Source organism: Marmota marmota, unplaced genomic scaffold, assembly GCF_001458135.2.
Source record: "Marmota marmota marmota unplaced genomic scaffold, marMar, whole genome shotgun sequence".
Lineage (NCBI taxonomy): Eukaryota > Metazoa > Chordata > Mammalia > Rodentia > Sciuridae > Marmota > Marmota marmota.
In genome coordinates this window covers 1,187,596-1,203,413 of record NW_026000037.1, presented here as the reverse complement: position 1 = coordinate 1,203,413, position 15,818 = coordinate 1,187,596, and the positions used below count along the sequence as shown (strand labels likewise).

General features: G+C 50.2%; 1 protein-coding gene across 5 annotated transcripts in view; it reads left to right on the top strand.

The window, feature by feature from the left end:
- Trpc3 (transient receptor potential cation channel subfamily C member 3) overlaps window positions 1–15,818 on the top strand; it is a 118,738-nt gene that overhangs the window by 58,513 nt on the left and 44,407 nt on the right. For 3 of the 5 annotated variants that reach the window (XM_048811992.1, XM_048811990.1, XM_048811993.1), the window contains exon 2: window positions 9,516–9,738. The exons of 1 other annotated variant lie outside the window; for it this stretch is intronic. In XM_048811992.1, coding sequence (XP_048667949.1) covers window positions 9,704–9,738 — 35 coding nt within the window. In that variant the 5' untranslated portion in view covers window positions 9,516–9,703. Of the gene's footprint in view, window positions 1–9,226; window positions 9,739–15,818 lie in introns of those variants that run through there. One more of the 5 variants, XM_048811991.1, reaches the window with a different exon arrangement.

Sequence of the window (15,818 nt, the reverse complement as noted above, 5' to 3'; positions counted from 1 at the left end):
GCATGCCGTGTTCTACTGCCAGCACCGCTGAGTAAATAGGGGAAAAGTGAAATAAAAGGAGAGGACCAGAGGCTCTCTCTGATTCCTGTTGACCAAAATTCTGTAACTCTTTCCTCCCAGAAGAATGAGCACTCTTGAATTTTGCAGGATTTTTTTTTTCAAAATTTAAAATGATTTAAAAATTTTCGTGATGAATATCTCTGGGAAAGTACTTAGTCTTGTTAGATGAACGAAATTGTTACAGGTACAAAAGCATCACGCACGTTAGAGATAGTGCCAAGCTGTAGCACAGAGGCTCTCGGAAGCTCTGCAGGTTGAACCTGCACAAGGCAGATCTGGGGCTGGAACTCCAAATGCGCCTGCGGGGAAGCCGAGGAGCGGGTGTGCTCCTCTCCACCTCGCGAGCCAACTTGCTCTGGGGGTGCACGGGAGCTCTGGTGGGGAGAGGAAGTTCTCCGAGACTCGGCTCCCCACCTGCTGGTCTGTTGGCTTCCTCTCCGGCGCTGTCTGAGGAACTGATCTTCCCCTCCTCCCCTCCCCTCCCTCCTCTCCCTGAGTAGCGCTCTGTCCTAGCAAGTGATGCTGTCGGAGGCAGGGGACGGGCGCGCAGGCGGCACCGCCGCGGCCGCGGGGCCGCAGCTCCTCTNACCTGGGGAGGCCAAGGAAGGGCACGATGCGCACCGACCCTGGCCGCCCCAGCTCCCCCGCGGCGTCCCCGCGGGAGCCACCCTGGGAACTCGGGTCCCCTCCACCTCCCGCCGTCGGGGGGCGGGGGGGCGCTCAAGTGGGGAGCTGGGAGGGGCGGTGCGGAACGGGGTGCTGGGTGCCCGCGGTCCCTAACTGCGTTCCTGGTGGGGTCCAGCTAGAACCGACGCCGCCGCGTGAGCCCGCGGAGGGAGGGGGCGCGCGGCCGCCCAGCCGCTTGGTGCCAACTTGGGCTGCGGTTCCCACGGAGCTCAGGGTCCCCGACTGGTTTTCCTTTTCTTTTCTCTTTTTCCTCCCCGCCCCCGCACTCTCCTCCCTGGCTTTTTCCTTTTAACGAAGGAGCGGTCGGCGCTCGAATTTGAGAAGGAGCAACTTTTCTGAATCTCCAGCCATTAGTCTACGGCGAGGTGCATAAAGACAAAAGGGCGGTCGGATTTCGGGGTGAGATGCCCCCTGCTTCTCTTCCCACGATCTGGGCTGTGCTGAAGGGCTCCTTGTCTTTTTTAGGAAGCGGCACAGACTTAGGTAGAGCCTGGGGTCAGAGGAGGCTGCGGCCACCGACAGGCAGAGCCCTGGGGTTGGTTCCTGGGTGGGGACCGAGGCTCTGCAGCGCCCCCTGCCGCCCCCAGATGTCCCTGCCGGGCAGAGACCTCGGGCCTCTGGGACTCACCCACTTGCTTGGCTGGACCAGAGCTGGTACCCAGCTGGATTTGCCTGTAGGGACAAAGAAATCGGTGGCCGGGAGTAGACCCCATGGTGAGGGTTCTGACTTGAAACGAGCGGTGCGTTGCTGATGCGGATTAGAGTGGAATGGAAATGGCCCAGGAAATGCAAGACAGGCCTGAATCCTGGGGACTAAGAGCCACAGATGGCTTCCGTGCTCCCCTGAGGGGTTCAGACATTGTCCAGTTTTCTCTTTGCCAAATTATTTTGATAAACTTGCTCAGTTTCTTGATTCTTTAAAAATTCTTTCTTTCACCATAAATCCAGACAAAGTGGGACACCTGAATACTCTTATCAGGGAAAGTAGGGCGGAGTAGATTACTGTTCCCGCTTTTGAAGTTTGAGGTCAATTGCACAAAGCCCTGGAGCAAGGCTAGTTGGGGGCTGGCCATCTGAGGCCTAGTAGAACCCCTGAAACTGTTTACTGACTTTCCATAATCAGCAAGCCAGTACCCTGGTACCTGTTTCCCACAGGTCAAGGAGACTCGCTTAATGAATGTTTCTTCCTGTTTATTTGAAGCCTGCCACGTGGTGAATCAGAGACCAGCTCAAAGCAGTATCTGCAGCAGCTTCACTCCTCATGTTCTATGAGTAGAACAAGGCCATGCTAATAAATGCTGTTTATGTGTCGCTGTTTAAAAATCAGCAGACAGCCCTAGCTGGGCCAGAGAGAGACGTGCAGCCTAGTAAAGCCCCACGGTTATTTTCAGCAGGCAGAGGAGCACAGCTGGGTTTAGAGTCCAGCAGGATCGGAGGATAGTGAGCCACCGCCACTGTTGTCAGGAGAGTTCCTCAGGGAAATCCTGTGGCCTGTTTCATTCTGGTGTTCCACTAGGGGATTTTAAATAGACTTAGGGACAAGAGTGTCATCTGCTGTGTCAGTAGCTAGCCTTTTGTTGTTGTTGTTGTCTTCTTTGATAGAACCATTTATCAGCCATCAGTTCCAACCAAGGCTTCCTTCATCCCAGCTGTGTTCAAACCAGGACCAGGGTTTGCTGTCAGAGATTACTTCCTTCTAGAAGTTGTTGGGTTGTTAAGTATCTGATGAACTCCAAGCAGGCGTTTGAAGACCGTCCTCTTGGGTTTCAATTCAAAGACATTTCTTGTGTGTGTCCCTGTGCAAAGTGCAGGCTGCGGAGGCAGCACAGGGGACAGGGCCAGCTCTCCTCCACTGGGGGTTCAGAGTGTCCTGAGAGAGGTGGGCAGAGACGGAGCATGAGCAATCATGCTTTAAGTAGCACAACAGAAATGCTGGGCTAAACATTTTGAATTGGGACATTAATGTCGGGGGGCTTATGTGCCAGGAGGTGACAATGGGGAGTCATTGATAGTTTTAAGTCAGCAGCCATTTGATCAAAGCCACTCTGGGAGCAGGATGGGTACAAGTGGCCGGTGGCAGACCGGGAAGGAACACACTGAGGCTGAGATGGGTCTGTTATAGTGCAGTGTTGATGTGGGTGAAAAGCAGGGTCGTTGGCGGGGAGGATAGACACGCGTGTCTCTGAGGTTTACACTCTACTCCCCATGAAGGGTGCGAAGAGAAGGAGGTCCTAGAGGATTTGATGATGATTTTGACCTAGATAACTAAGACTGTTGATGTCACTGTTGAGAAGAAAGAGAAATGAGAGGGATCTGATTTTTCAGATAGTACTAATGGAAGTGTCAAGAAGAAGGTGGAAATGCAGGTTTAGAGCTTAGAGCACCTGGGAGTGTGTGGAGGGGTGGGGTGGCTGGGGTCGAGAGATTTCCCAGAGAGGAGCGTGAGGAGAGCAGCGGAGAGTGTGTGTGTGTGTGTGTGACTTTCTTTTAGAGGCAGGGACAGAGTTAACAAGCAAAGAACAGAGAAAAAGAGAAGGAGCAGGTACTCTTAGCATGGGGCTGCCTAGAGAAGAGCCCCAGGAGAGGAAGAGGGACCCCACGTTCATGGGAAGAGCCACCCTCGGGTGCTTCAACACACGTGCACAAAGCCACTGGAGTTCTCAGCAGTATTAGCTCGAACAGGGGAGACTTCTAGGAAACAGAATTCTGCCTCATTTTTTCTTCAGAGGAAGTACTGCCCCAAGTTAGCCATGATACTGAAAGCAGGGGGTGTTCATGTCATCTCGGCTGCCGTGTGCACTCAGGTCTCAGCTCCTCAGCAGGGCTCACCCTGGCCATGGTTCGCAGACGCAGAACTGGAACCAAGAAGTCATTTTCTGAGTTCCTTGGCAAATCAGCAATGGCTTCTGCGGCTCCACTCTGTGTGAACGGGGAGCCAAGGGGAGCATGCAGCGCCCTGTAACCTGGGACCGGTGGGCTTTGTTGCTGGCCCTGGCCCTGTGGAAGGTTCCAGGCTGGCTGGCTGTGGCTGTGGGTTTGGGAACGGTGTTGTGTGGGTTAGTAAGGCATCAGATTGGAAGCCAGGCCTCCTCCCCCCCCTGGACTAGGAGTTCAGTCTCCGAGGGACTGCCAAGTCTCCAGGGGCTGGAATCCATGCTTGGGGACTGCAGTCGGATGGGTGTGGTGTTAAGGAGAAGGCCGCTGTCTCCGAGGTGAGGGTTTGATTTTCGAGAGCAGCACAGCATGGCTTTAGACTTGAGGCCTTTGATAATCTGCAAGCTCTCGTTACATGATCAGTTTTGTATCCTAGAGTAGCACGTTTACTAAGTAAACTGTGGAGAAGTCGTTTTTGTTGGTTTGTTTTATTTTGTGTGCTATCCAAGTAATACACGGACATATTGTAGACGATCGTTTGGGCTCAAAGGCCTATAAGAGCACCAGCACCCAGCGGCTCCCGGGTCCTTCCCTCTCCTGGACGTCCACTCCATGTCCAGCTCCTCCCTGTGCTGTTTAGATGTCGTCCGTAACCTCAGGAGACAGTATTTGCTCGTGTGTTCCTCTTATCCTCTCAACACAGTTTGCCAGAATCTTTCTGGTTAATATCTGATTTGAGGTCTTCATTATTACAACCCTGTAACCATTGATCACTGCTAAGTAATACTCTAGAACTACCTTTCTTTTATAATTCCCTGTTTTTCTTGGAGTAGGGTCTGCCACATCTTGTCTCGGCTTCCGCAGCTTCTTTTCCTGGAGCCATCTCTTCTCCAGCTCTCTGACTTACTCTGTGTATGTTTAAATTTGTTCTCCTTCAGGAAGCTTTTAGAATTGTCTCTCATCAGTGTTGTTCTGAAGGTGTGCTTTGAGATGAGTCTTTTTTCATTACCTAAACTGGGTCCTGGCTAAATCCTTTCAATTTGGAGATTTTTGTTCTGATTTGATCATGGTTTTCATATATCATTTCTTATATTATTTTCTGACCACTACTTTTATTCTTCTCTCTAGAATACCTATTATCTGGATGTTGTATTTCCTAAACATCCCCTGATTTTGTATCTCCTCTCTCCTGCTTTCCAATACTTATCTTTTGTGTTCTTTCTGAAATATTTCCCTGAATTTCTTTCACTTTAGCATACACACACACACACACACACACACACACACACAGTCAGTGCGGGGAACTGAAACTAGGGCCTAGTGTGAACTGAACCCCGCCAGATTGGAAGTTTAATCTCTGCGCCTCTCTTAGGCTACAAGGATCCCTCTTTTTTTTTTTTTTTTGGTAGCATTCTTTCTTGTGTCAGAGATGCAGTGTTTTTTAAATCCTGTTTCTTAGGGGAGGAGGGATTAGGATAATAAAGCCGGCGGTTGGTGTCTGGACATGGGCAGGGCTCCGCTGCTCTTGGCGCTGCCCACCCTAGGCTGGTCTCTCTCTCTGTGTCTGCAGAGCTCAGTGTCCTCTCTCCCCACAGGATGCGGGAGGGTGTCCTGTGACCACACCTGTGGTGACCTAGGGCAGAGGGAAGGGTTCTTCCTGCTCCTCTGGAATTGTTTGCCTTGCATTTCTGCGCTGAGCAGGTGGTCGCCCGCTCCCTGTCCGGGTGCTCTCTGGGAGCCTCCCTCCTGCGCGGATGCGTCCTGTTCTCTTGTCTCCTTCTCCTCTCCATCTTCACATTGGGCTCATCTTGCTTCCTGGCATTCGTGCTGCTGTTCCTTGCTCTCTTGTCCTTGGGGGGTCTGGAGAAGGCAAGGGATGTGAAAGGCCTTTATCCTATCATCCTGAAGCCAGCCAACTCTACGGTTGTGTTTTCTTCATTCAGGCCCTAACGATGGCAGTATTTTTGACAGAACTAAGATCCCAGATGGAGGGATATTCTCACAATGAGCTTATCAGGCAAATGGATTAGACAGCTGTCTAATGACCACAAGAAGGCTGCCTGTAGTCCCCACTTGCAGTCATCTCAGCACTATCCCTCTCCATTTAACTAGTACACAACATTTTGAAGAATAATAGAGTGTTTGAGTTGGAAATAGTTCATCAAGTTCAAGTCCAGTGCCTTATTTCACAAATTCATCAACTGGAGCTGATGGTTGACATGGGATTCACAGCAGCCCCAGGCCCTCTGGGACCTCCAGATCCCAGGCTGTTCTGTGCATACTGTACTTAACTCCACTGGGTTAAGTATTTCTTCCTCAAAACATTGTTAATGCAATTACTCCTAGGAGAAACAACACAGGAAACTATTAATTAGTATTAATTCATTTATGAGATTCAATTAAGTCATCGTGGCATTTGGCTGCTGACGGCTGAGCAGCTTGCAGAGCTTGTAAGAGGAATCGGGGAGGGGAGAGGAGAAAAGGCTGTCTCAGGGCCACGCCACCCTGCACTTCCCACGCTCCCTTTTCCTGGCCTTACCCAGGCCAAGGGATCCCCGTCCACGCCTGGCCCATCCTCTGCGGGCTGAGCTACAATTTTAGGAATTTTCTCATTTCTGTGCTAGGATTGCAAACCTCTCTGAAGGTGTTCTTCACATGAAGCCGTTCCTGCCTAAAACACCCACGAGCCCACGGGCTCGGTTTACTTCGGGCAATAAGACCACAGGAAATGCAGAGGGAGGGAGAGAATGTCCCCTGAGCTCCTGGCCCCGTGGGAAGGAACGCTGGCATTGGATCAGAGTGGCTTCTGCAGCAGCCTGCTCAAGTAGCCATGAGTGTCCCCGAGCAGCCCCAGAGGGGAGCCCTGCGTGGCCAGCAGTCGGGCTACTCCACCACATCCACACTGCCCGCAGCCGATGGCAGCCTTGCTCTGGACAGGAGCCAGGTCAGTGGCCCTGCAGGGAGAAGGCATGGAGGGCTGAGTTGTCGACTTCCAGTCGTGGCTGTATGAGGATGATCAGGACGGTCACAGTATTCTGTCTTAATTCAGCATCTGGGTCGGGGACACTGTCTACAATTATCCAGTCAGAAAACTCTCATTATAAAAACTTCTACTTTCAAATAGTAGGTGACAATATCGTTAGTCCTGGACCTTTGTAAAACACGAGACTTAGCTGTCCAGCCGTGTGTGGCCTGTTAAGGAAAGAGCTTGACCTGAGGGTACTCTGCATCATCTCTGAATGCATTTTGTCCAATAAAGTCGATGCCTGTGGATTCTGCTGAGACGCAGGCTGGAGAGACACGAGGCGGGAGTGAGGGTCGAGAGCCCCAGACTTCGACTTCACACGATGATAGTGACAGAAAACCAGGTCCCTCTAAAAGCTGTAAAGGCTAAAATACAGACGTCTTCAATAGTAACTAGTATGTTTAAATGGCCAATAAAATCTCTCTTCAGTGGGCAGCTTTTTGTTTGATTGAATTCATTTTGTCTCTGTTCTTATTTAACTGTAGACTGAGTTCACATAACTCTTGATTTGTCTCTCATCATACTGAAATAATGAATATTAGTTTTAGTAAGCATTGTGAAATTCATTCATTTTAGAAAATAGGCTTAATTAGTAATCAATTTTCAGTGGTTATTAATTTTAAGATTTAGCCCACATTTGCCCCCCTAGGTTATCCTGACAAAAGTCAACTTTACATGAGATCAAAATCAAGAGATAGAGAAGTCATCAAATACTTCCATGATATAATTAGGAACTGAGTCTGATTAACAGAAATGTGTACTTGGACATTTGATTGAAAGAAGATTGGTTATTTGTTATTGGCTTTTATCAATGTGTCAGTGACATTTGTTTTCATAGAAGAATGCCCCGATTCCACCCCTCCCCATGTGACTGAGGAGAAGGCCCTGCTCCTCGGCACCCAGCCTGTGGGCTGCCTGCAGGTGCCAGCCCTCTGAGAGACATCCCTCTGACCCTTGCTCAGGCCAGGCGTGCAGGGATGAAAGAGCCCATCGCTGCTGGTAAGGACCCTGCGGAACCACTGGGGGACGGCGTGAAAGGAAACATAAAGCAGTGCATGGTGGGGTGATGGGGTGAGAGCGCACTGCAGACCCCGGAGGCGCGAATGCCCACGTCGGGAGGCACTGCTTCAGTGCTTCCTGGGCACACGCTGAGGCAGCGTCCCCTGGAGCCAGGCAGGCTGGGCAAGGGGCCGCGCTGCTGCCCCCGGGGACTGAGAACAGGGACACACCTTCCCTGTCTGGTGTTCCTAGCTGAGGAGTCTGCAAGGCCTCCGTGCCTCCTGGAAGGACGCAGGACAGGTGGAGGAGATGGGGACCCGAGGTCCCTCGTCCCTGTGGAGACCTAGCTATCTCCCTGCGCTCGGGACTGGAGGACCCCTGCATTTCGTTTTTCGTGGCATGGAACTGTGGAAACCAAGGCCCTGCTTTCCTCTTTCTTAGGTGGATGCTTCTCTTGCAGCCTGGTATGCTGTGGTGGGGTGCGGCCCTGGGCCTCCAACCTGCCAGCTGGGTGGACACTGCCCCCCACCTTCCACACTGGGCCCCACTGCTGACGTCCAGGGTGCCCCACCCTCTCTGACCTGCCAGCTGTGCTGTAGGACACTGCCCCCCACCTTCCACACTGGGCCCCACTGCTGACGTCCAGGGTGCCCCCATCCTCTTCACAAATACATATGTTTAGAGATTTTCAAAGTGTGTGGTTCTGATGACCTCAGCCGCCCTCTCCTCCTTTCTGCCCCACACTAGGCACCTGGGCAGATGCCAGAGGCCTTTGGAGGCGGCTGCGACGGCCGACAGGTGGTGCTTGCGGGGGGCCTGTCAGCACATCTCTGCAGGCTTCCTGGCTGTCCCCTCCCCTCGCGGCTTCCATCGCCACCACCTCCAGGGCCGTGACCCCCATGCTGGCCGTCCCCGAGGGTCCTCCTGTGGGCTCTTCTTGCTGTTCACCAGACCATCGACTGGCTCCGGGCCACTTGGCAGGGTCCACTTCCTTGGTGTGGCGAGCTGACCTCTCACAAACTTTCGAGTGTCACTCTCTTCTCGCTGGCCACATTAATGTGGTTACTTGGCCTGGCACATGGCTCCAGTAGTGGCTCGTTCTTTACCTCATTTCGGTAATAAGTTTGAGGCCATTTCTTTCTTCTTTTTTTTTTTTTTTTGAGTTAATCTTTTTGTTTTTAGTTGTAAATGGACAGGATACCTTTATTTCTTTCATTTATTTTTTAAAAATATTTTTTTAGTTGTGAATGGACCTTTATTTTATTTATTTATACATGGTGCTGAGATGAGAATCGAACCCAGTGCCTCACATACGCTAGGCGAGTGCTCTACCACTGAGCCACCACCCCACCCTGATTTATTTATGTATTTATGTTTGAGTACCGGGGATTGAACTCGGGGCACTCCACCCCTGAGCCACATTCCCAGCCCCTTTTTGTATTTTATTTAGATACAAGGCCTCACTGAGTTGCTCAGGGCCCCACTTTTGCTGAGGGTGGCTTTGAACTCCCGGTCCTCCTGCCTCAATCTCCTGAGCCCCTGGGATTACAGGTGTGTGTCACCACACCCAGCTTAAGGCCATTTCTTTAATGATGCTCACTCATTGCCAGGTGCCCAGGGTCTGGGGATTCAGTCCAGAGAGCCATCATAGAAGCTCTTCTCTGTGGAATCTCAATGTCCCAACACCTGCGCTTACCACATACTTTAATAGTAGTAAGATTCTGATTTTCAACCTGTTCGTTTTTCACATTCACGGGGACAGTAGAGCAAGGGAGGGATAGCTGGGAGGACCTCCTCGCTGAGGCACTTGACCTGCCCTCAGACCTTCTGGAAGTTCCTGAGTACCCTGATCAGGTCTTTTTGTCTCCAGGTTCGTATCCATCAACAAGTATCTTGAACATCCTGTGCTGTGTTAGGCACTATGGTGACGACACAAGAGGTGAGCCCAGGCTAAGTGCATGGAGCACTTATCCCAATCAACCTTGGGGACATGAATGTCACAGGACACCATAATCAAGGAAACACAAATCAAGGAGACAAAATTAAGTATCCAGATTGATGAGCAGACTAGCAGCGTCACACAGCAAGCTCAGGTCGGTGCTCAGCAATGGTTTCAAAAAAGATCCAAGACTCCACCTTCCCAAATCAGGAGGGCCTCACCCCGGGTGGGCTTTGCCCCAGGCAGCTGTTTCCACAAGCCTCACGTAAGCTGGACCACCACAGTGAGAAGGGTTTGGACGGACAAAAGGGCAGAAGGACGTGTGTTCAGGGATGGAGACAGGAGGAGCAGTGGGCAGGCAGGAGAGCGCTCACGACGGCCTCTGTCCCCAGCCTCCACCGCTGACCAGGAGAGAGGAGATTAACCAAAGCGCCAATCTGTGCTTTCAGTTAGTTTTTAAATGTTTGTTTTGTTTTATTTGCTTACTACATAGACACTCAACAAGTGAATTAGCAATCAATAATTAAGCAATTAAGTTAATTAAGCAATCAAGCAGTGATCTGAGCTGACAGGAAGGGAGGCCTGGCCTACATGATTAGAGGGATTGGGTCAGCCAGGGCAGGGCCTTCCTGCACCTGAGCCTGTGCCTGAGGGGCTTTTGCCTGCTTATCCCCCTCCCCGTCGTCTCCAAGGGAGGTGAGTGTCCCTGTGGTCTGACTGTATCCATTCCTGGAAAGATGCTGGAAGGCTGGCCTCATTTATCTTAGCTGGATGCCCTAAAGTAAATATTATTTTAAAGAAATACTCTCAACTGATAGAATTACTCAGGCTCCCAGAAATCCACTCTTCCCCTGCTCTTCAGTGGTCACGGGGCTTGGGGATCATGTGTCCCAGAGCGGAAAGTTGGGGTCCTCTCTCACTCTGCTGTCTGGGCCATGTTCCTCCTCTCTCGGGTGCTTCTTGTCAGCAGAAGGGGCTTGATGTTATAGACTTGCCTCTGCTGGGTCCTTGATCCCAGGTGGCTCCTGGCTTCAGAGCCCGGTGTCTGCACAGGACGCTGCCTGGCTCACAGCACCACAGGCAGGCCCAGCCCTGGCAGGCGCCTGGCTCTCCTCACAGGCTCAAACCACGTGGGGTGTGGGCTCGAGGAAGGTTTGCCCACGCCATGCCCTGCTCCACCGGACTGCACCGTCCTATCTCCAGACAAGACAGGCCTGGCCAGAGCCCTGCCCTCAGAGCTTCCTTCCTCACTGAACCTGCGCCTCGTCTCGGGCCCCTTCTGTTCCTTCTGTCCCCTCCTGGGACAGCAGCACCACAGCTTTGCTGTTGGGGTGGCAGAGCTGTCCTGTCTGCATGGGAGACTGCAATCGAGCTCCTTCCAGAAGAATCAGGGTAATAAAGGAACTGAGCGACTTATTCTGCAAGACAATCTCCCTTTTCTCAAATTCTGTTTGCAAATTTGCTTTTTTCTTGCAAAACCTCAGAACACGACTGTGATCTTTCCCTTTGTACCTCTCCTCTACCGTTGTTCATCTTGCCCACTTTCCCTTCAGCAACCACCCAAGCCTAGCCTGCACCCCACCCAGGCGAAGACCTTATACCTGGAAAGGCAAAAGAGTAACAACCTTAACATCTATCTTAAAATATGCTTGGTAGAGGAACACCCTCGATGGCTCAGGAGCAAGCAGGGTGATGTGTGTGTAGGACAGTGAAGGAGGAGTCTGGGAACAGGAAAGAGGCTGGCCAGGCAGGGTGGGGAATGTGCAGAGCCACTGGGGCTGCTGACTGCTTCTAAAGGGAAGTAGGTCAGGGCAGAATCGGGGATGAGAAGAGCAGGTGCTGGGGTGGCTGGGCCGTAGGAAGAGGAGAATCAGGAAATGCGCGGAGTCAGAGACTCCAGGTGAATCCCAGGCTGCGTGTGCGTCCCTGTGACCTTGGGCAGTTTCCCTTGCGCTGGGCTTTCTCATTGTGAAGCAGAGGAAATGACCCCTGCTCTGTAGCTTTGTGTGGGACTTGACTGGGCAGTGCCTTGCCTGAGGATGCTTCACCAACACTAGGTCCTCCTGCTGGGAAGCTGACCGGCTAGTCCAGCAGCAGTGTGGGAGATGGTGTCGCTATGGGAATGGTGAGGACGGCCCAGCACAAGTGGCATTCACAAGGAGAGTGGATGACCTTGAACTTGCAAACCTGAGTGACTGACTCGTGATAGGCATGCTGGAGGGGAGCTGGGTGAAGGTAGATGGTTGGGGTATTTTAGAGGGGTCAGGCAGAGCGCTGTGCTTGTGGGCCCTGAGTTCAGGTGGGGAGGCTGGGAACTTAACCAGGCACATATGTATTGAGTACCTGCTCTCTAAGGGACACTTCGATGGACCCTGTGAATAAGGAAAAATAAAATATGACTTTACTCTCTAGGAATGTATGCAATTGTGGTACAAATGAGGGGGACACTTAATAATACCATCTTTAAAAAATTAAGTAATGTAAATAGGTTTAAAATACATGGAGTATAAGATAATTGGTTTAAAATTTATATAAGAAATTATTGAAGAGGAGAAAGACTATCAGAAATCTGGGATGAGATAATGATGATATTTGAGGAATTTTAGACCTAAGAGAAACTCCTGAGCCTCCTGGAGGGAGAGTCATTCAGTTTCATCATTAGATTAAAGGACAGAAGCCACATGGAAAGAAGCTGCTTACACTAAATTCAATTGGTTGTTGGTGGCACAGTGACTGCTTGTGTGGGAAAGGCCCCTCAGCGCCATGATCACACTTTCTGAGAAGAGGCAGTAAGCTCTGTTTTCCTTGCAGTCACGGGAATTGAACTCAGGGGCTTCACCACTGAGCCGCCTCCCCCAGTCCTTTCTATTTTTAATGTTGAGTCAGGGTCTCTCTCAGTTGCAGAAACTGGCCTTGATCTTGCAATCCACCTGCCTCAGCCTCCCGAGTCACTGGGATTACAGAAGTGTGCCACCCCACCTGGCAGCAGGAACCTTTTAAAAAACACTGTTCTTTGATCAAAGTGAGGGCGTGACATAAATTGGTCACTGGTGAACACTTTTCTGTAGGCTGCGTATTTGCTGTGGTAAGTAACCTCCTGGGGATCAATTTTAAACAGTAACAAGGCATAAAGGGAGTAAATGCATGTAAGGTCATGTCCCCGGCCTGTGCTGCTCAAAGGCGTCATTTCTATTTCACTTTGTTCAGGGACAGGGTGGCCAGTGCTTAACAGCCTCATGTCACCACCATTAAGTGTATACTGGAAGTTCCCAAATTTCAGCATGCATAGAAATTGCAAAGGATGCTCCCTTAAAATATGTATTCCGGGGCCCCACCTGAGAGATTCTGATTAGTCTATCTGGGATGAGACCCAGGAATCTGCATTGGGACAGGCACTTTGACTGATCCTCGGGTTTCTCTGGGAAACACTCCCAGAGGCCAGGTGATTTGATGGCAAAGTTGTGAAAACTGAAGGTTTATCACCTGTATTTTCCCTCTGATAGTGTGGGGCAGAGAGTCCCCAGTGAGACACCAAAATACTTCTCAGAAAGAACTTCTCATCTGCTTAACTGTTTGGCAAAAAGCATGAAAAATAAAACTTTTTTTGCCTTAAAATGTGTGGCCAGTGCAGTCATCTCTGCTGCCAAAATAAAGCACCACAGACAGGTTGCTGAACCAGACTTGTCCTCTTCACAGCGCTGGAGCCTGGACGTCTGAGAGCAGGGTGCTGGCCTGCTCAGGTTCTGGTGAGGGCCCTTTTCTGATGTGCAGATGACGGCCTTCTCCATGTGTCCTCGTGGGGGGCCTGGTGGAGCACCCTCTCCCTGACTCTCCTTACTGGGCGCCAGCCCCACCGTGAGAGCCTCACCTGTGACCTCAGCCAGGCAGATACGCCCACAAAGGCCCTGTTCCCAGTACGAGCTCATCAGGGTTCAGCGCTGGCCTTTTGGAGGGACGCAGTTCAGGGCATCGCAGTCAGAGTGCCAGTCATCCCCGTCGGCCCTGGGAAGGGAGCTGGTCCGTGGTCCTGAGGAGCCTCTGACTCGAGGCTGGGCCCTCCAGGGCTGTTACCAGGAGAAGTCCCGCGGAAGGTCCTCTCACCGTGCTGGAGGAGTGAGCCACAGCATGGACCTGAAGGTGGACATTCCTGGGAAAGCCATTTGGGTGCCAACATTGCTGGAGTGCAGCGTCCTCCCCAGCACCCCTTTTCTTTCTTATTTCTCCTGCTAAAAGAGCTGAGGGCAACCGTGGTTGTTCAGTCCAGAGTAATGAAGCCTAAGTTGGTTCTGTCAGCAACGTGGAGAGAGCAGGGGCAGGGGAGATGGACTTCCTGAGGGGTGGGGGGAGGAACCTCCTACTGCAGATTCTCCAGGAGGCAGCTCTTTCATTGTGAAATCACAGTATGACTCGCTCTGATTGAGAACTCTGGCTTCACACTTAACTCAGTGTTAGAATCTTTAAAAAACAGAATAAAAATGACTCATGTGACTCGGGTTGTGTAGTACTAAGGTCACACATTTCAGTTCAAATATACAATGTGCACGTTCTAAGATAAGAATAAATGGCAAGAAAAAAAGTTAAAATACTAAGAAATGTCATACACAATGTGAGGTCCACAGGTAATGGAATGGCTCTGCCTGGGAGTCCTGGGAGATAAGTCCTGCTCTCAGACACACCCCCAAGGTCAACCATGTGAGATGGTGGATAGGCTAGCTTGCTTCCCCCTGGTACCTGCATGCTGTGTATATTCATCTTCTATACCTTAAATATACACAATGAAAGTTTTCTTTCAAAAAATTTTAAGTACTAAGAAATGCTAAAAAAAATATGAAACAGTCTTTTCCAAGTGTTCTCAGATCAGTCTCTTAGAGAAGTTGTGAGGTTTTATGGGTGAGTTTTCTTTGTAGACAACAGTCATTAAACTAGAAAGCCATTCCATTAGGCTTTGACTCTTTAGTATGAGTTTTTTTTTTTTTTACCCACAAAAAATGACCCATCTGAGTATAGATTGGAATTCTGCAGTTCTGTACCCTCCATATACGTATTCTCCCTATTGGCTTATTCTGATACTCATAGTTAATACTAATGTATTATCAATGGCAAGTACTAAATTAGTCTTTTATACAACATGAAAATCCTAGCCATTCAGCTATTCAGTTCATAGCTGAATAGTTAAACTATTAACCCAACAAAGTCAGTACCATTCATGGTAATAAAACATACTTATTTTAATAATATTTAAAAGTTTTGTTTAAAACTCCTCTCATAGAGTTTGATGTTGAAACAAAGTTTTCTGTACGGTTCAGTGAAGGCCATTTCCAGTTCTTGCCTGCTTGGAAATCTTCATTATGTCAACATATACCAGCCTGGAGCCCCACTAGTCTCCCGGTTCCACCCACCATGCACCCCATTTCACACCATGCTCCCCCATCCCACACGTCCATTCTCTGCTGTAACAGCCAACATATACCTAGCTGCAGAAAGACTGTAATGTAATGCCAGCACGTAAGTGCCTGTATTTAAAACATTTCTGTCCAGTAAAGGATTTAAAGAAAAGTTTCAAAAGAATTTAATACAAATATTCAAGCTACAATTAAAACTATTCAAAAAACAGGAGAGGGTTTAAGTGAAAGATGGAAGTTCCCCATCCACTAGGGCTCCCTGTTCACTGCCCATGGCCCCATGGCCCCATTGGGTTCAAAGCTTCTTGTGCTGCTTTCTAGAGAGTGCCATAAATACACGTGTATGTATATGTGTGTATGTGCACATGTACAGATGTGAACTTATAAGTGAGTGTACATATTTAATTCTAAGAGCTGTGGACAGTGAGAACAGTGCCACTCAGCACTCTCTGTCCTGGGATAGGTTCACAAGCCTCCCTGGGGTCCTCTCTGGTGTCATCTGGAACCCAGGTTGGCCTTGGTCTCGATTTAGAAAACTTCCGCAGAGTGGAGAGCTGCTGGGGACTGGTAACCGTCTCTGGTCTACCTGCTGGGGAGGCTCCCCAGCCTAGATGTCCTCCTCCAGACTCCCAGGGAGGCCAGTGGCCTCCCAGGGACTTCTCAGCCCTGACTCTATAAATATGATTTTCTCAATGGTAGGAGGTATTTCTGGAATGTATTGTCAAAATAAAGCATTTTCCTTTCCAGCCATTTTTCAAAAGAGCAAAGTGAGGGGGGAAATGCTTTATCTGGTACCTTTTGGTGCAACTCATACCCCCCTCCCCCCCCCCCC